General features: G+C 36.0%; 2 protein-coding genes across 2 annotated transcripts in view; both read right to left on the bottom strand.

Annotated features, from left to right (window-relative positions):
• SLC15A2 (solute carrier family 15 member 2) overlaps nucleotides 1-17,930 on the bottom strand; it is a 65,849-nt gene extending 47,919 nt beyond the window's left edge. Inside the window, exons 1-2 of the mRNA XM_059162807.1 lie at nucleotides 17,872-17,930; nucleotides 2,883-2,958 (exon numbers count right to left, since the gene is read on the bottom strand). Coding sequence (XP_059018790.1) covers nucleotides 2,883-2,919 — 37 coding nt within the window. The 5' untranslated portion in view covers nucleotides 2,920-2,958; nucleotides 17,872-17,930. The remainder of the gene's footprint in view (nucleotides 1-2,882; nucleotides 2,959-17,871) is intronic.
• Nucleotides 1,583-21,781, bottom strand: part of EAF2 (ELL associated factor 2) — a 32,502-nt gene continuing 12,303 nt past the window's right edge. Inside the window, exons 3-4 of the mRNA XM_059162808.1 lie at nucleotides 17,872-18,132; nucleotides 1,583-2,958 (exon numbers count right to left, since the gene is read on the bottom strand). Of these exons, the coding sequence (XP_059018791.1) occupies nucleotides 2,912-2,958; nucleotides 17,872-18,132 (308 nt within the window). The 3' untranslated portion in view covers nucleotides 1,583-2,911. The remainder of the gene's footprint in view (nucleotides 2,959-17,871; nucleotides 18,133-21,781) is intronic.

The raw sequence follows: 21,781 nt of genomic DNA, 5'->3' as shown, positions 1-21,781 counted from the left end.
CACAAAGGCTTTGTCTTTTGCTGATGGAACTGTGTGTGTAGGGGAGTGAGTTCAAAGTTCAGGCTATTTCCAAGTCTTCCCAGATTTTACTTTTTATCAGGCTTTTTCCCTGCGCACAAGCACATAGCTCCAGGGTTAGTTAGTTAGGAATGTATGAATAACTTGGGGCATCTCTGATTCCTGCTGTGCATATGCACAGCCTTAGTTAGAATGTCATCTCCCCAGTAAGGATTGCAACCTCAGGCTGCTAGGGCTAAGCTCTTGCCTCTTCTCCACTGGCCAGCATCTGAGAGGTCACTTCCATGTAAAATGTTGCAGGGCATGAATGTCACCTACTCTTACAAACTGAGTGAGACTCCTTCATGAAGGTAGGGTAGGAGAGCTATCAACCTTTCTAGAACACACTTTTTATGATATTTTTTCCATTCCTGAGTTCTTAATTTTGACTCATCTCTTACTAAACTGGAAATTACTAAAGTAATTATTACAGGAATGGAATGTGAAAGATATAATTCCTGAATTCTGACATGTCTAAGAATGTCTTCTTACCAAACTATGGATGACTATTAACGTATACACTATAGGTCACACTCATATCCTTGTGCAAATGCAGCTTTCCTAACTTTAGTGCTTTAGTACAGTCTTATGCAATGATTCAAACCCATTGATTTTTGTTCCTTTGTAGCCAACTTACTTTTCCCACTTGCAAGCATATATCATTTTCATTTTCATCAAACCATTCAGAACAGGCAAAATAAAATGATATTGTGCTTATGTCAACTAACCTTATTATAGTAATCATTTCATAATAATTATGTGGATCAAATCATCACACTGTACATCTTAAATTTATACAGTGTCATATGTCAATTACATTTCAATAAAGTTGGGGAAAAAGATAATAGCTTGGCATCATGTCAGGATCATCAGATGATTCTGGCAGAGAACCTCATATCTGGTAATCTGTCTCATCCATAGCTCCCTGCATTTCAGTGTCTGAAAAAACATCAAATGAGGAGGTACAGAGGCATGGAAAATATTATTTCATTCCTCTCTAAACCACTTATATTTATCCTTAAAGGGCATAGAGAATGATACTCTAGGTATTCAGACCATAAAAAAGAACATGTCTTTAAGAACATGTTTCATTTATGGGGTAAATAATAAGGAGGAAAAAGGAGGAGGTGTTTTGACTGCAAAAGTTATAGTTTGAGAATATAATGTTATATAGCTGGCATTATCAACTCAGACCACCATGTACTCATTCCTGGTACAGTAATCACTAATCAAAGAAATCTCAGCATAATAAGTTTCAGTAAAAACCATTATAATTTGTATTACTATGTTAAAATGATAAGCATGTTTTATTAGCTACATTAAATATTTGAGCTTGTTTTAGTTAAGTAATAAATGACATAGCTGTGGTTCTCAGATAATGGTTGACAAATAAAATAGATATAAAAATGAAGTTAAAAATAGATTAGCTGAGGGTAGGCCAAAGAGAGGAAGGGAGAGAGAATAAAGTAAGAGAGATTAAAACCAAAACTTAAAGATTAAAAAAAAAACACAGAAATTCCTATGGTAAAAGGCAATTATGACAAAATTTTTTATTGATCTTCAACTGCCGAAACTTGGAAACAGCCAAAATTCTTTCAGCAGGTTAGAGAATAAGTAAACTTTGGTACATCCAGACAATGTAATGCTATTCAGTGACAAAATGGAATGAGCTATGAAGCCATGTAAAGACATGGAGGAAGCTTAAATGCATATTTAAGTAAAAGAATTCAGTCTGAAAAGGCAGCGTACAGTATGATTCTAACTATATGACATGCTATAAAAGGCAAAACCAAGGAGAGAGTAAAACATCAGTGGCTGCCAGTGGTTGGGGTGGGGAAGGAGGAATAAATGAATAGACAGAGCAAAGGATTTTCAGGACTGTGAAACTATTCTGTATGATATTACAGAGATGGATACACATCACTATATATATGTCAAAACCCACAAATTGTATAATACGAAGAGTGAACTCTAATGCAAATATGGACTTTAGGTGATGACGTGTCAATGTAAGATTCATCGGTTGTAAAAATGTACCATTCTGGTGCAGATGTTTATAGCGGGTGAGGTTGTGAGAGGAGGGGAACAGGGAGTATATGAGAATTTTCTGTAATTTCTGCTCAATTTCGCTATGAACCAAAAACTGCTTTAGAAAATGCAGTTTATTAAAAAGAAAAAGAGAACTTAAAGAAGGAAAAAAGAACTTGCAGCTGGTCAGTGGCTGTCAACTATAATCTAATATTTATCATTTTCTCCATATTCAAAAATACTGTAGATATAAATATTAATTATCTACTTAACACAATTAATTGCTTATTTTTTCTCAGAAGCAAAATATTAAAATGACAAAAATATTATAAGATATACAAGAACAGTTTTTTCATTAAAACGATTATCTAGCTTTACTTTTACCCTAAATTATAGCTTAATTTTGTCAAGAATTAAAGTATTCTTAACCAAAATTTAAGGACTATCAGATAAGGCTCAGAGATATAATTAAAACCATGGGAATTTATTATAAATCAATTGTTTTGACATTTCAGAATTGTGAGACATCAGTATTTTAAAACAGAGTATTAAACTTGTACTCTAGAACACTTGATCTGCCACTTGTTAACTAACAACCTGTGGGCAAGTTACCTAATGTCTGTTTTCTCATCTGTACAGCCTAATAAAGAGGAAGCACATGAAAATGCTAGTATTTAAAAAAGGTCAAAAATATAACATCAGCCAAATTAAATTTCTCTAATCATCAAATGTTACGATACATTTTCTTCAGTATTAGGAATCTTTATTCTTAATATAAAATAAATATCACATCTTACAAGTTTTATATTTATAGCTGAATGTTTCTTCAGTCATCACTGTCACTTCCTGATTCACTCAGCTGCAAATCATTTCCTAAAATTAAAAAAAAAATCAAAACTGTAGTAATTAAATATTTTACATTTTCATATTCAATGTATTTACTTCTGGATAACATAAATATCATGCAAAATATAACACCATGGGTGAACCATTTAGCCACCATTTTGTCACTAATAACTAGATTGCTTATCCTATTTTTTAGTCATATCATTAGTAATTCCAAAAATTAATACTGCATGTAAAGAAAACATACACCATCAATCTTCAGCATAGTTTTATCACCTGGCATCTTTTTTAGTCTTCTTTCACACACCAACACCACCTTCCTTTGTTACTCCCACTGATTTAATTATATCAGGTAATGAGAAAAATGTAGTTTAGATGATCAGCCTAAATCATTTTGAAGAGTGTAAAAATGTTATACAATTTTGTACTTAAAATTCAGTCAAAATATTAAATAGTATATGTTATGAGTAACTCATCATTGGTTCTGTTTATTTATTTATTTAAAATTTATTTTCAGCGTAACAGTATTTATTGTTTTTGTACCACACCCAGTGCTCCATGCAATCTGTGCCCTTTCCAATACCCACTACCTGGTTCCCCCAACCTCCCATCTCCCGCCCCTTCAAAACCCTCAGATTGTTTTTCAGAGTCCATACTCTCTCATGGTTCACCTCCCCTTCCAATTTCCCTCAACTCCCTTCTCCTCTCTAACTGGTCCATATACACTATGGAGTATTATGCCTCCATCATAAAGGAAGAATACCCAACTTTTGTAGCAACATGGATGGGACTGGAAGAGACTATGCTGAGTGAAATAAGTCAAGCGGAGAGAGTCAATTATCATATAGTTTCACTTATTTGTGGAGCATCATTGGTTCTGTTTATAATTCAATGATGTGCTTATAGCAATGGAACTTAATTCCAGTGGGGAGAGAGAGAATAAACAAAGAAATATATAATATGATGCCAAGTAGGGATAAATACTATGAAAAATGAAGATAGGTATGAGAAGAGTGGTGAGAAGTGGTATTTTAGACAGGATAGTTGATAAAGCCTCCTTGAAGGGTGGCATTTGAATAGAGATCCAACCGTAGAGAGAAAGTCCTATTAATGTGGATGGAGGGCAGATACTTTCCAGGCTCAGGGAACAGCACATACAAATGCCCTAAGGCAGAAGCATGCTTGCTGTGTTCTCTGACAGCAAGAAGGCCCTGCAGCCAGAGTGGAATGAATGAGGAAGAGATGATAGGAAATGAGGTCAGAAAGATATCCAGATATCCAGAAGACTGGTTTATAGGTTATGATAAAAACTTTGGATTTTGTTTGAAATGTAACGGGAATTCATCAGAAAATTTTAAGTAAGCAACTGACTTGAAATGTTGTTTAACAAATAGCATGGAGGACAAGGGGAGTTAGAGAGGAGAAGGGAGTTGGGGGAAATTGGAAGGGGAGGTGAACCACGAGAGACTATGGACTCTGAAAAACAATCTGAGGGTTTTGAAGGGGTGGGGGGTGGGAGGTTGGGGGAACCAGGTGGTGGGTATGAGAGAGGGCACGGATTGCATGGAGTACTGGGTGTGGTGCAAAAGCAATGAATACTGTTATGCTGAAAATAAATAAATAAAATAAATTTTTTTTTTTTTAAAAAGAATATCTTATTTAAAAAAAACAAAGAAAGAAATGTTTCACAGTGAATATGGGGGCGCCTGGGTGGCTCAGTCATTAAGCGTCTGTCTTGGACTCAGTTCATGATCCCTGGGTCCTGGGATCCAGCCCCACATCAGGGTCCGTGCTCCATGGGAAGCCTGTTCTCCCTCTCCTACTCCCCCTGCTTGTGTTCCTTCTCTTGCTGTCTCTCACTGTCAAATAAATAAAATATTAAAAAAAAAAAAAACAGTGAGCACGCTATAATGGTATATATATACTATAATAAACTATAATCGTATTGCAGCTTCTCACATAAATAATACAGGCTTTGACTCAGGTGGCTCAGGTGGAGGTGGTGCTAAGCAGTTAGGTTTATAGTATAAAGACAGAACTCACAGGACTATCAAAAGTACTGGATATAGGCATGAGAGAAAAAGAAAAGTGAAGAAAGACCCCAAGCATTTCTGATCTAAACAACTAGATGGTGGTATCATTTACTGAGATAAGAAATGCCAGGGGAACAAGAGTTGTGAGAAAAATCAAGAAAAAAAAAAGTTCGATTTTCAACATGACACATTTGAGATACACTGTAAATATTCAAATAAATATGTTGTAGGCAATTGGATATACAAGCCTGGAGCTCTAGGTAGAGGTTACTCCTGGAAATAAAGATTTGGGGGTCACTAACTGCAGGGGTTTCTTTGAACACATGGAACTGGATAATACCATTTGAGTAGTAAATTAAAATGGTAAAAACATTCTCATATTTTTAAACTACTCCAAAATCAACAAAAAGCTGGCATAATTTGAAGCTCATACCCAATTTAAGAGGAGTGGTTTCTAGGCCATAAATAAGCTGTTGTAAGAGAGCTCAGTCCACTGCATGAACTCCAGAACTATTACATTATTCAATAAAGAAATCTGTTAAAGCTTCTTTTGTGTATCTGGTTCCCAAGACCATTTTATACTTTTCAAGGATTAAGTTTCCATTTATTACACAACTATTCTATGGCATAAGAATGTTCAACTTGATACAATGTCATAATAAGTTTCTTAGGTCAAACCCAAATGTTCCAAGTTCCACTTCTGTTAATAGACTTCATGTTGTACAGATCATATGCATATATTACCATGCTGTTGAAATGTTTGGTTGATTTTGAAGGTATCAGATTAGCCTGTGAACACGACATGCTGGTAAAGGAAACACATTTCCAATCGAAATGGTAATTGTGACTTGGAAAAAAGAGTTTACCCATAGCAAATGCACACAGACTCCTAAGCCAATGGTTTTCAATGAGAAAAATACTGTTCCATTAGAGATGTTACAGAAATTTATATGAAGTGTTGCTTGTCCAGATGATTTGCAGATTGCTAGTGGCATTTCATGGGAGGGAATTTAGGAATGGCAAATGTCTTACAATGAATGGACCAGTCTTGCACAATAACGAAGTCTATTACATTCTGCAGAACTTTTGAAAGTCCAGTATTATATTCATGTACGTGGAAGACTTGTTTGTAATCGTAAGGTGGAATCTAATTTCAGTTTTATAAACTAAAGAATTCTTTTACACAGATTTAAAATTCGCTGAAATTTACAAGGATGGAACTATCATGTAAACTGAAAGAATACTTTGTTTTTTCCAGAACTTTTACAAAGATTTTCTTTATTAAATTGTTTTGGAAAACATATTAGTGATATCAATGCTTTTCTAATCCCTATTTCAACAAATTAAATAGAAAAATTGTTGACATTATGAATGGTATGTTGTCTTGCTTTTCTTACTTCTAAATTGATTCATTAAATATTTCAAGCTATACTATAAAGCTGGTAGTAATCAAAACGGTATGGTACAGGCACAAAAATAGACATACAGATCAACTGGACAGAACAGATGGCCCAGAAATAAACCACATTTATATGGTCAATTAATCTATAACAAAAGAGTCAAGAATGTATAATAAATGGTGCTGAGAAAATTGGGAAAATATATGCAAGAGAATGAAACTGGACCACTGTATAACATCATACAAAAAAATAAACTCAAAATGGATTAAGACCTAAATGGAAGACTTAAAACCATACAAATCCTAGGAAAGAGCATAGGCAATAATTTCACTGACATCAGCTATTGCAACATTTTTCTAGATACGTCTCCTAAAGCAAGAGAAACAAAAACAAAACTAAACTATTGGGACTACATCAAAATAAAAAGCTTTTGCCCAATAAAGGACCCATCAACAAAACAAAAAGACAACCTACTGAATGGGGGAAGATACTTGCAAATGATATATTCAATAAGGAGTAAACATCTAAAATATATAAAGAATTTTTATGACTCATTACCAAAAACCAAACCATTACATTAAAAAATGGGCAGAGCCAGTAGAGGCAGGAGCTGCTTACACCAAATCCTGCTTCCCTCTACATGCCAAGTGCATATTTACTGGGGCAGGACTGACTCTGAGCTGGCAGAGTGGGCCTCTCCCCCAGAAGACCAGCACAGGCAGCACTCTGCATGCACAAGTCTACTGATTATACAGGGCTTCAAAGCATCATCTTTAGTTCTGATGGGAATAGGACCAAGGTGTAATTTTTTTTTTCTTCCTTCTCCCTCCCTCCCCCCACCCCCCGCCTTTGGAATCAGGCTTATAGTTTTTGTCTGTTAGTTTGTCTTTTTATTTCCCTTTCTCTTTTTCTGGATCAGGCTCCCTTTTTTATGTTTCTTGTTCTTTTTTCCCCCCTTTCTTTTTCTTTGGAATCAGGCTTATAGTCTTCTGTTTGTCTCTTTGGGGTTTTTTGTTGTCATTGCTGCTTTTCCTTTTCTCTCTCTTTCTTTGTTTTTGAATCAGGATTTATTTTTAATTTTTTTTCCTCTTTTTTTTCCAGGTTTATTTTAACAAACAAAGCACACCCGGTTAAAGGTCCAAAGACTACCTACTGCAAGCAAGGGGGAACCCAGAGGACTGATCTGTGGGAAAGAGCAGCCAAAATGCAACAGCAGAGTGCACATAGCATACACTAGAAACACTTCCTGAAGTGCCAGCCCTTGGACAGTGTATGATTCTTTTTTAATATAGCATTACTCTCAGGTACAGGAAACATAACAAGCTTTCATAACTCACAAAAGACAGAAACTGAGCCAAAATAACAAGACAGAGAAATTTTCCCCAAAAGAAAGGTCAGGAAGATACTACAACCAGGGACTTGCTCAAGGCAGATATAAGCGATATATCTAAACAAGAATTTAAATCAACAGTTATAAGATTACCAGCTGGACTTGAAAAAAGCATAGAAGACACCAAAGAGACCCTTGCTGCACAGATAAAAGGACCTAAGGCTAGTCGGGCTGAAATTAAAAATGCTATAACTGAGATACAAAACAGGCTAAATATAATCACAGTGAAGATGGCAGAAACAGGAATGAATAGGTGATACAGAAGATAAAATTAAAGAAAATAATGAAGTGGGGAAAAGAGGAAAATAAAACTATTAGATTATGAAGGAAGACTTAGGGAGCCCAGTGATTCCATAAATTGAAAAAATATCTGCATCATAGGAGTCCCAGAAAAAGAAAAGTGGGAAAAGGGGGCAGAAGTTTATTTGAACAAATTACAGCTGGGAACTTAACTAATCTAGGGGAAGGAAACAGGCATTCTAGTCCAAGTGGCACAGAGAACTTCCCTCAAAAATCAACAAAAACAGGTCAACACCAAGACATATTATAGTGAAACCTGCAAAATACAAAGATAAAGAGAGAATTCTGAAAACAGCTCAGGAGAGAAGGTCCTTAGCCTATAAGGGTAGACACATAAGGTTAGCAGCAGACTTGTCCACAGACACCCGGCAGGCTACAAAGGATGGCATGATATATTCAACTTACTAAATGGTAAAAATAGGAGTCTGGAAATACTTTGTCTAGCAAGACTGTCATTCAGAATAGAAGGAGAGATAAAGAGTTTCTAAAACAAGCAAAAAATAAAGGAGTTTGTGAAAACTAAACCAGCTCTGCAAGAAATTAAAGGGGACTCTTTGAACAGGAAAGTGACACAGAAAGCAATAAACACTAGAAAGAAACAGAAACAACCTATGGGAACAGCAACTTTACAGGTAATATAATGACATTAAATTCATCTTTCAATAGTTATTCTGAATGTAAATGGACTAAATGCTCCAATCAAAAGATACAGGGAAGCAGAATTGATTAAAAAAAAAAAAAGTCCCATTGATAATGCTGCTTACAAGAAATTCATTTTAAACCCAAAGACACCTCTACACTGAAAGTGAGGGGATGGAGAACCATTTATCATGCTAAAGGACATCAAAAGAAAGCAGGAGTAGCCATACTTATTTCAGACAAACTAGATTTTAAACCAAAGACTGTAGTAAGAGATGAAAAAGGACACTATATCATAATAAAGGGGTCTAGCCAACAAGAAGCTCTAATAATTGTAAATATTTATGCCCCTAACTTGGAAGCAGCCAAAAATATAAACCAATTAAAACAAACTTAAAGAAAATCATTGATAATAAAACAATAGTGGTACAGGACTTTAACTTCCCACTCACAGCAATGGACAGATCATGTAAGCTGGGCTTTGAATGACACACTGGACCAGAGTGACTTAAGTTATATTCAGAGCTTCTCATTCTAAAGCAGCAGAATATACATTCAAGTATACATGGTATATTCTCCAGAATAGATTACATAGTGGGTCATAAATCAGGCCTCAAGTAGTACAAAAAGATTAAGATCATACCATTCAAATTTTCAGACCATAATTCTACGAAATTTGAAGTCAACCACAAGAAAATATTTGGAAAGAACACAAATACATGGAGGTTAAAGAACACCCTACTAAAAAATGAATGGGTTAACCAGGAAATTAAAGAAGAATTGAAAAAAAAATACATGGAAGCAAATGAAAATGAAAAGACAAGAATATAAAATCTTTGGGATGAAGCAAAGGCAGTCATAAAAGGGAAGTACATAACAATACAAGCCTTCCTCAAGAACCTAATCTTACACCTAAAGGAGTTAGAAAAAGAACAACAAATAAAGCTTAATCCAGCAGGAGAAGGGAAATAATGAAGATCAGAGCAGAAATAAATGATACAGAAACCAAAAATATAGAACAGGTCAATGAGACTAGGATCTGGTTCTTTGAAAGAATGAACAAAATTGATATCCCCCTAGCCAGACTTATCAAAAAGAGAAAGGACCCAAATAAATAAAATCACTAATGAAGGCAAAGAGATCACAACCAACACTGAAGAAATACAAAAAACTATAAAGAGAATATTATGAGCAATTATATGTCAACAAATTAGGCAATCTGGAAAAAATGGATAAATTCCTAGAAACATATAAACTACCAAAACTGAAGCAGGAAGAAATAGAAAATTTGAACAGACCCATAACCAGCTAAGAAATTGAATCAGTAATCAAAATCTCCCAACAAATAAGAGTCCAGGGCAGACAGCTTCCCAGGGGAATTCTGCCAAACATTTGAAGAATCAATACTTATTCTTAAACTGTTCCAAAAAATAGAAATGGAAACAAAACTTCCAAACTCATTCTATGAGGCCAACATTATCTTGATTCCAAAACCAAACAAAGACCCCACTACAAAGGAGAATTACAGACCAATATTTCTGATAAACATGGATGTAAATATTCTCAAGTTACTAGCTAATCAAATCCAATAGCACATTAAAAGAACTATTCACCATGACCAAGTGGGATTTATTCCTGGGCTGCAGGGGTGGTTCAATATCTGTAAATGAATCATCATGACACACCACATTAATAAAAGAAAGCATAAGAACCATATGGCCCTCTCAAATAGATACAGAAACAGCATTTGACAAAATACATCATCCTCTCTTGATAAAAACCCTGAAGAAGGGATGCCTGGGTGGCTTAGTCGGTTAAGCATTTGCCTTCAGCTCAGATCATGATCCCAGTGTCCTGGGATTGAGTCCCACATCAGGCCTCTTGCTCAGCAAGGAGTCTGCTTCTCCCTCTGCCTGCCTCTCCCCCTGCTTGTGCTATATCACTCTCTCTTTCTGGCAAGTAAATAAATACAATCTTTTAAAAAAAACCCTGAAGAAAGTAGGGATAGAAGGAACATACCTCAACACTGTAAAGGCCATATAAGAAAGAGCCACAGCTATTATTGTGCTCAGTGAAGAAAAACTGAGAGCTTTTCCCCTAAGGTCAGGACTTTTCCCCTAAGTCCTACCCTCAGCAGTCAGAAAACAAAAAGAAATAAAAGGCATCTGAATCAGCAAGGAAGAATTTAAACTTTCATTCTTCATAGACCACATGATACTCTACATAGAAAACCCAAAAGACTCCACCAAAAATTGCTAGAACTGATACAGGAATTCAGCAAAGTCACAGGGTATAAAATCAACACACAGAAGCCTAGTGCATTTCTATACATCAATAATGAAGCAGCAGAAACAGAAATCAAGGACTCAATACCATTTACAATTGCACCTAAAACCGTAAGATACCTAGGAATGAACCTAACCTAAGAGGTAAAAGATCTGTACTCTGAAAACTACAGAACACCTACAAAAGAAACTGAGGAAGACACAAAGAAGCGTAAAAACATTCCACACGCATGGATTGGAAGAACAAATATTGTTAAAATATCTCTACTTCCCCAAACAATCTACACATTCAATACAATCCCTATCAAAATAACATGAGCATTTTTCTTCACAGAACTAGAACAGACAATTCTAAAATTTGTACAGAACCCAAAAAGACCCTGAATAGCTAAAGTAAGTTTAAAAATAATAGCTTGTTTCCCTCTCTCCTTTTTTTCTTTTCCCCCTTCCTGTATATTTATCTGTTTTCTTTCTTAAATTCCACATATGACTGAGATCGTACAGTATTTTTCTTTAAACAAGCCACAAGTGACTCTTAATGACAGAGAACAAACAGGGTTGATGAAGAGAAGTGGGTGAGGGATGGGCTAGATGGGTGACAGGTATTAAAGAGGGCACTTGATGTGATGAGCACAGAGTGTTGCATGTAAGTGATGAATCACTGATTCTACTCCTGAGATCAATATTATGCCATATGTTAACTAACAAAATTTAAATTTTAAAAAAAAGGAAGAAAAAGAAGAGCAAAGTGGGAGACATCACATTTCTGACTTGAAACTGTATTACAAAGCTATAATCATCAAAACAGTATGGCACTGGGTGTGGTGCAAAAACAACGAATACTGTTATGCTGAAAAAAAAGAAAAGAAAAGAAAAGAAAAACCAGTATGGCACTGGCACAAAAACAGACACATAGATCAATGGAACAGAGCAGAGAATCCAAAAATGGACCCACAACTATATGGTCAATGAATCTTTGACAAAGCAGGAAAGAATATACAATGGAAAAAAAGACATTCTGTTTAAATAGTGTTGGGAAAATGGACAGCCACACACAGAAGAATGAAACTGGACCACTTTCTTACACCATACACAAAAATAAATTCTAAAGGGATTAAAGACCTAAATGTGAGACAGGAATCCATCAAAATCCTAGAGAAGAACATAGGCAGCAACCTCTTTCATCCCAGCTGCAACAACTTCTTACTAGACACATGTCTGGAGGCAAGGGAAACAAAATAAAAAATTAACTACTGGGACTTCATCAAGATAAAAAAAACTTCTGCACAGCAAACGGAACAATCAACAAAACTGAAAGACAGTGTATGGAATGGGAGAAGATATTTGCAAATGACATCTTGTATAAAGAACTTATAAAACTCAATATCCCAAAAATAAAAAAAAATTCAGTTAAGAAATGGGCAGAAGACATGAACAGATATTTCTCCAAAGAAGATACACAAATGGCTAAAAAACTGATGAAAAAACGCTCAACACTCATCAGGGAAATACAGATTAAAAACACAATGAGATACAACCTCACACCTGTCAGAATGGCTAAAGTTAACAACACAAGAAACAACAGATGTGGAGAAAAGAGAAGCCTCTTACATTGTTGGTGGGAGTACAAACTGATGCAGCCACTCTGGAAAACAGTATGGAGGTTCTTCAAAAAGTTAAAAATATAACCCAGCAATTGCACTAGTAGGTATTTACCCAAAGGATACAAAAATAGTGATTTGAAGGGGCACATGAACCCCAATGTGTACAGCATAACTATCCACATAGCCAAAATATGGAAAGAGCCCCAGCATATTGCATATGATGAGTGGATGAAGAAGATGTGGTATACAGACACAATAAAATATTACCCACCAAAAAGAATAAAATCTTGCCATTTGCAATGAGTTGGATGGAGCTAGAGAATATTATGCTAAGCAAAATAAGTCAGTCAGAAAAAGATAAACACCATATGGTTTAATTCATATGTGGAATTTAAGAAACAAAACAAGGAAAAATAAAGTAAGATAAAGACAGGGAGGCAAACCATAAGAGACCTTTATATATAGACAACAAACTGAAGTTTGCTGTAGGGAAAGTGGGTTGGGGAATGGGGTAAGTGGGTGATGGGCATTAAGTAGGTCACTTGATGTAATGAGCACTGGGTGTCATATGCAACTGATGAATCACTAAATTATACCCTTGAAGCTAATACTACACTATATGTGAACTGACTTGAATTTAAATAAAATCTTGAAAGAAAAAAAACAAATGGGTAGAAGATCCAAACAGACATTTTTCCAAATAAGTCATACAGATAGTCAAAAGACACATGAAAAGATGCTCAAAATCACTCATCATCAGGGAAATGCAAATCAAAACCAAAATGAGATATTACCTTACACCTGTCAGAATGGCTAAAATCAGAAAGACAATAAATAACAAGTGTTGGTGGGGATGAGAAGGAAAAGTAACCCTTATACACTGTTGGTAGGAATGTAAATTGGAGCATCGAGTGGAAAACAGTATGTAGGTTCCTCAAAAAAATTAAAAATAGAAATATTATATGATCCAATAATTCCATCCCTGGGTATTCACTCAAAGAAAATGTAAACCCTATTTCAAAGAGATATACATACCCCTATGTTTATCATAGCATTATTTACAACAACCCAGATATGGAAGCAACCTGAGACTCAGAAGGATAAAGAATATGTGTTATGCATCTACAATGAAATATTATACAGTCATAAAAAAGGATGAGATCATTCCATTTGGGATGACACGGATGAACCTAGAAGGTATTATGCTAAGTGAAAGAAGACTGAGAAAGACAATAACCATACAATTTCACTTATATGTGGAATGTAAAAAAAATGAACAAAAAGCAGAGCCAGACCTATAAATCCAGAGAACTGATCGTTGTCAGAGAGGAGGAGAAACAAGGACAGGCAAAATGGATGCAGGTGAGTGGGAGATACAGGCTTGCAGTTGAGGAATGAACAAGTCACAGGAATAAATTAGGTACAGCATAAGGAATATAGCCAATGATATTATAATTGCATAGTGACAGACAGTAGCTAAACTTGAGGTGAACACAGCATATTGCATAAACTTGTGGAATCACTATGTTGAAATGTAACATTTTTGTGTCAACTACACTCGAATAAAACAATTTTTAATAAACAAATTTATTATTTAAAGTACATAAACATATGGCTGCTTCATTGTGTTCTGGTATAACCATGCTTGAATATTTACAAGGTGGAATGCATATTACTTTACTATAAGTTATTTTAATTTTGTCTTAATATTAAGTTATTTTCAAAGATGTATGTACCTAGGTGATACTAAGTTATGAAATTCACTTCAAGATAGTTAAAGGGGACTTTAAAATATCTTTTATAAAAGATGGTATTGGGTCTGATAAGGTTAAAAAATGAGATCATTATTATAACAGTAAGAGGATTTATTTCCCCTTTTAGGAATATTTAATTTGGATAAAATGTATCAGAAAAAGAAATTCACCGCTTTTTAAGAGAAATCCCTAATGGTTACTACTAGTATAACAAATCACTATTGGCTTTTGCATATAATTCTTGCATCTACAATTATTTTATTATTCCTATAGTTTGTTGATTCTCCTGAATTTTTTTTGTAGACAATTACATTTTCTTTCTTGTTTTCAATTCTTATATCTTATCTCTTGTTTTATTGCTTTTGTTAGAACATTCAGTACAATGTATGAATGAATAGAATAGAATGTATTAGTGAATAGAAATCATGGTATCAGTCTTCGTTGTCTTCTTCCTAACTTGGGAATGCATGTAGAATCTAAATTACCATGTCAGCAATAGTTTTGTTTTTTGTAATTAACTTTTATGAAGTTAAAGAAATTTTCCTATATTAGGCCTTTGGTAAAAGTTTTAAAACTAATAAATACTAAGTTTTGTTAAAATAAAATTTGCTAAAATGATCATATGACTTCATTCCTATAATCTCTTAATGTGGTGAATTATATTGCTAACAATTCAGATATTGAACATTTCTTACATTTCTGTGATAACCCTTATTTGGCCATGACTTAGCTATCTTGTTTGAAGTGCATGGGTTATTCAATTTTCTAATGTCTTCTTTAGCAATTTTGTAACTGTATTCTTTTTTTTTAAGATTTTATTAATTTATTTGAAAGGGGGGGGTACATGAACAAGGGTGAGGGAAAGGCAGAAGAAAAGAGAGGGGGAGAAGCCGACTCCCTGCTAAGCAAGGAGCCCAACACAGGGCTCGATCCCAGGATTCTGGCATCATGACCTGAGCCAACGGCAGCCACTTAACTGACTGAGCCACCTATGTGCCACTCAATTTTTTTTTAAAGAACATTTTTGAGACTATAAATTTCCCTGTAAATATCATTTTGGTTGCATCCTCAAATTACTGAGGTGTTATTTTTGATATTACTTAATTGTGAATATTTTATAATTTCCTTATAGTTTCCTTTTAACGTGTAAATTATTAGGCATGTGTTTTGAAGTTTGCAAGCATGTATTTTAAAATAATTTTTGTTGTTTATGTTTGCATTGTATTATAATCCTATAATATGATCAATAAAATGTGAATTCTTAGAAATAATTTTATTTCCTTTTTTCTCAGTAGGAAGAAATTTCTAAAATGTTTTACATATGCCTTAAAAGAATGTCTGCTTCACACTTTGGATTGTAGAATTCTATATTTACTATTAGAATAGGTATGTTAATTATGTAGTTCAAGGCTTTTATACCCTTATTAAATTTTGTCTACTTGGTTACAGATGGATTAAATATTCCATTATGACAGAGACTTGTAAATAACTCCTTCATCTATCAATTTTTATCTCATATATATATATATATATATATATATACACACACACACATACATATAGCTACACATTTTAATATATATGCACATAAATGGTGAAGATATATAATTATGGGCATATAAATTTGTAATTCTTTATCCTCCTGGTGAATGGGAACTTTTGTCATTATTTGGCCATTCAAGAAATCAGACTCTCCAATTTTACCTCTTAAGGTAGGAAGATTAGCACTAACAACATTAGTAACTAGAAGTTCAAAAGACCTTTCCTGGTCCCTATTTAATTCATAGTTTTACTTCCTCTGCCACGCAGACTTGGCTCCTTCCTTCTTTAGTTCTGTTATTTGGCTAGAGCTAGAGTCAATCCTTCTTAGCTGCTTTCTCTGTTATTATTAACACAGTGAGATCAGCTTTAAATAAACAGAAAGTCCCATTCTCCCCCAAAGAGTATTAACCTGTCTGCTTTTATTAAAAAGCATTTATTGAGCATCTACTATGTATCAGGGACTGTGCTAAACATATTTGGTGTCTTCCTGGAGCTTATACTTTAGAAAAAAGTAAATCACACTAAAGATAAACCTTTATAATGAATGATGACATTTGATATAAACAAGATATTGCTCTGAAGTTCTACAAAAGGGGGGATTTGACCTTGTCAGGAAGGTGTCCTTGATAAAGTATGCCTTGAATTGTAATTTAAAGGAGAAAAAGCTAACTACATAAAAGGAAGGAAGTGTTTCTTCCTGAATGAATAGCAGTGTATAAGAGCTCTGAGGTGGGTGAAAGTGTTTGAGTACCATGGTAAAAATTAGGTAAACATTGCTAGAACAGAAAGAGCAAGATCATTATAGTAAGATGTTTTGTCTCTGTCATAAAAAAAATTACACATGACCCTTGAACAATGTGAGGGGGATTTAGGGGAGCAGACCTTCTATGGTAAAAGATTTGTCTAAAACTTTGACCCCACAAAAACTTAACTACTAATAACCTACTGTTGACGAGAGGCCTTACTGATAAGAGAAACAGTCAATTAACACATATTTTACATGTTATATGTATTACATATACATGTTCTTAATAACATTAAGAAAATAGTAAGGAAAACAAAATACATTTGTAATACTAAAAAAAGTCTATTGAAAAAAAATCCATGTATAAGTGGATATGTACCACTTAAACATGTATTGCTTGAGGGCCAACTGTACTAGCTATTGAAAAGTTTAAAGCAGGAGGGGTGAAAAATTATATTTTAATTATGAAAAGATCAAAATGGCAGCAATGTACATAGTGGAGCAAAAAAGGGCTTGATTAGATAAGGGGTAAACCAGTTAGAAAGTCACTGCAGAGTTAAAAGCAAGGAATAACAGCAAGTGGAGCTAGAGTGATAGTGGAGATGCAGAGAAGTAGATGAATTTGAGAAACAGTAAGGAGGTAAAATAAACAGGACTTGATGAAGGACTGACTACACTATAAAAAGGGATTGGAAGTAAATCCTTGCATATAATTGGGCTTCTAGATTATATCATTAGATGCATCCTGCCTTTCACTAAGAGGAAACACAGTAAGCTAATGATTATGAGCTGGTTTTGGATAAGGCTAATTTGGGATGCCCTTACTAAAAGATGGTGTTGGACCTACCTGTTTCCAGAGCTCAGAGTCTGGGTCAGAGATGCAAATTTACAAGTACTAATTACATCAGAAAGATGGAGGCGATTATCTAGGGAAAGAATGTAGAGTAAAAAGAAAAAAGACCTAGAATTAAGGCTTGAGAACTCCAGCTTCTAATGACTAAGTAAAAGATTCTAAATTGGCAAAGGAGAAAGAGAAATGTATCTAGAGAGACGGGAGAAAAACCAGTAAGACATTACGTCACAGAGTGAAAAGAAGAGGAATGACTCAATAAAAAGTTAATGGTTAATCATAGTATCAAATGAATAAAATAAGAGTTTTTTTCTCTTAACCCAAATTTTAGATCATAATCACTATGGCTCCACTGTAAATTCTTACTTTTTCAATTACTCATGTTTATATATACTTACTTAAAGTATTCATCAGAAGGCCACTATTGTCATGAAGTCTATTCTGGCCAGCATCCATATCAGAAATCCTGCCATGTGGAATGGCAGACATGGCAGGATGTCCTGAGATATAATTCCCTGACTCAGAAGGAGAGGATGTACACTGTTCATCATCTGAGTCACTGGAACTATCCTCACTACTCGAAGATGATGAATTTTTGGAATCCGATGAACTATCACAACTACTCATTTGGTCCATTAGACTAGCTTCTGCCTTCAGTTCTGAAAATAAAACAGAAATTAATAGATAGGTTAAGTAAATAATATTAAACATAAATATTAAATAAGTAACATAAAATTTGAGTGTGTTAGCTTCTAAGAAACTGTTGATGAGGAATAGATGAGGTTAAACAAACATTTACAGCATTTTAAGCATTTTATTTAGAAAGCTCCTCTACCATTAAAAACACAGGCATTTCACTCAGCAAAAGAAACCAAGCAGACAGAGTCAATTGTCATATGTTCTAACTCACTTGTGGAGTATAAGGAATAACACAGAGGATACTGGGAGATGGAGAGGAGAAGTGAGTTGGGGGAAATAGGAGGGGGAGACAATCCATGAGAGACTGTGGACTCTGATAAACAAACTGAGGGTTTTGGAGGAGGAAAGGGTGGGGGGTGGGGTAAGCCTGGTGGTGGGTATTACGGAGGGCACGTATTACATGGAGCACTGGGTGTGATGCATAAAGAATGAATTTTAGAACACTGAAAAAAAATTAAATTAAAAAAAAGACATAGACAATGCCAAATCTAAATGCTACACTTATACCATTATACTTAATTAAATATATTTGTAATTTAAGTAAAGAATGTGAAAAATTAAAACTATAAAAATTAAAATCTATTTTGGCAGAAACTACCCTCCAAATCCTCTTACTCTCCCAATGTGTATAAGGGAACAGTACATACAGATGGATTTCTTTTTTTTTTCCTAGCTGTTCTGACCTATAGTTGACAAAACTGTATATTCAAAGTGTATGACAGGCTCCCCAGTCCCAGTGTAAAAAGCAGTTTGGCCTGAGAAAACACTTTGCCTTGAACCAAGAATCTGGACGTTCAGTGTGAGCAATTGGGTGATGCTGAGTGGAGAGAGCTCCTGCCTCTGATCCAACAGTTCAAGGTGGTCAGGCTGGATGACAGGGGTTTCACAAAGCTGTGTTGCAAGGATGTCAGCTGTGCTCTCTGGGCCAATCCCTCCCTGACTGAGCTTAGGCTGTGCACCAAAAGAGCTGGGTGATGCTGGTATGCACCTCGTGCTCCAGGGTCCATAGAGCCCCACCTGCAAGATGCAGAATTGCTGCCTGATGGAGGCTGCCTGTGGGGTCCTGTCCTGTGTGCAGCACTTGGTGCCCATCCTTCACAAACTGCACTTCACTGATAATTTGTTGGTGGATGCAGGCCTGCAGCTGTTCCGCAAAGGTCTCTTGGACTCCCAGTGTTGCTGTGAGATCCTTCAGCTAGAGTACTACAGCCTCATAGCTGCTAGTTTTGAGCCCCTAGCTGTGGTGTTCAAAGGCCAAGCAGCATTCTAAGGAGTTCATGGTGAGCAACGATGACATCTGCGAGGCTGTCGTCTGAGCGCTATACAACGGCCCGGTGGACTCTACCTGCCACCAGTTTGAGATGCTCGAGCTGGAGAACTGTGGCCTCATATGGGCCAATGGGAAGAACCTGTGTGGTATTGTGACCTCCAAGGACTCACTGCAGGCGCTGGATCTGGGTGACAAGCAGGGTGACCTAGGCATTGCTGAGCTATGCCCCAGAATGCTACACCATAGATCCTGACTCAGGGCCCAGTGGCTCTGGGACTGTGAGCTCACCACCAGGGGTTGTAGAGACCTGTGCCATGTCCTTAGGGCCAAGGATAGCCTGAAGAGTTGAGCCTGGTGGGCAAAGTCCTGCAGCTTACAGCCACCTGCTGCCACCACTTCAGCATGACTTTGACCCAAAACAGTTCTGGTGATGCTGCCAATGAGCAACAACCTGGGGGATTCTGGAGTTCAGGAACTCTGCAATGGTCTGGGCCATTTCCACACCACACTGTGAGTGCCCTGGCTCAGGAAATGCGACAGGATAGACAGTGGCTGTCAAAGCCTGGCCTTGCTCCTGCTGGCCATCCACAGCCTGCACAAGCAGCACTTCAGGCAATAATGACATGCTCTGGAATAATACGACATCTACTGGATGGAGACAGGATTGCCTGCAGGTCGGGGAAGGGCTCAAGCTGAGCCTGAGGCCCATCTCCTGAGTAGCCTCCAGCCCCAGCTTCTGAAACCTGCTCTTCTGACAGGCCCTACCTGGGACCCCACAGGGGACTGGCTGCTCCCAGGGGCTTTTACTCTGGTGTCCTAGCTTTGACTGAAGAAAAACACTAAAATCAACTGATTTCTATGAGAAAATTTTAGACATAATTATTAAAGCACTTTTTTTGGGCAAGAGGAAAAAAACCAAATGTACAACTTAATGCTTTGATGTACATTATTCATCACCTCATAGCTTCCATTTGTGTGTGTGTGTGTGTGTGTGAGAGAGAGAGAGAGAGTGTGTGTGTGTGTGTGTGATGGGAACTCGTAAGATCTGCTCTCTTAGAAAATTTAGACACTTGGGACGCCTGGGTGGCTCTGTTGATTAAGCGGCTGCCTTTGGCTCAGGTCATGATCCCAGCATCCTGGGATCGAGTCCCACATCAGGCTCCTTGCTTGGCGGGGAGCCTGCTTCTCCCTCTGCCTCTGCCTGCCACTCTGCCTGTGCTTGCTCGCTCTCTCTCCCTGACAAATAAATAAATAAAATCTTTAAAAAAAAAAAAGAAAAAAAAATTTAGACACCATACTACTGGCATAAAAATAGACACACAAATCAATAGAACAGAATAGAAAACCCAGAAATAAACTCACAACTTTGACAAGGCAGGAGAGAATATCCAGTGGGAAAAAGTCTCTTCAACAAATAGCGGTGGGGAAATTGGGCAGCAACATGCAAAAGGATGAAACTGGACCACTCTCTTACACCATACACAAAAATAAATGTAAAATGGATTAAAGACCTAACTGTGAGACATGAAACCATTAAAATCCAAGAGGAAAACACAGGTAGTAACCTCTTTGACATCAGCCACAGTAACTGCTTACTAGATATATCTCATGAGGCAAGGAAACAAAAGCAAAATTAAACTATTAGGACTTCATCAAAATAAAGAGCTTCCGTACAGCAAAGAGAACAACAAAACTAAAAGGCAACCTTCAGAATGGGAGAAGATATTTGCAAATGGCATATTTGACAAGGGGTAGGTATAAAAAATATATATAAAAAAACTTATCAAACTTGACACAAAAAACCACAAATAATCTGATTAAATAATGGGCAGAAGACATGAATAGACATTTTTCCAATGAAGACAGATGGCTAATAGTCACATGTTATGGAAACAGCCCAAATGTCCATCGGCTGATGAATGGATAAAGAAGATGTGAGATTTGTATATATATACATTATATATATAAACTTTAAATATATATTTTATATATACACACATAAATACCTCCAATGGAATATTACTCAGCCATAAAAAAGAATGAAATCTTGTCATTTGTAACAACATAGATAGAGCTAGAGAGTATTACACTAAGTGAAATAAGTCAGTCAGAGAGACAAATACCACAGGATTTCACTCATGTGGAATTTAAGAAACGAACAAATGAACATAGGGGGAAAAAGAGAGGCAAACCAAGAAACCTACACTTAACTGTACAAAACAAACTGAGGGTTGCTGGATGGGAGACTGCAGGAGATGGGGTAAATAGGTGATGGGGATTAAGGAATGCACATGTTGTGATGAACAATGGGTGTTGTAGGTGAGTGTTGAATCACTAAA

This window comes from Mustela lutreola, chromosome 2 (assembly GCF_030435805.1).
Source record: "Mustela lutreola isolate mMusLut2 chromosome 2, mMusLut2.pri, whole genome shotgun sequence".
Classification (NCBI taxonomy): Eukaryota; Metazoa; Chordata; class Mammalia; order Carnivora; family Mustelidae; genus Mustela; species Mustela lutreola.
This window is presented reverse-complemented; position numbering and strand designations above follow the sequence as displayed.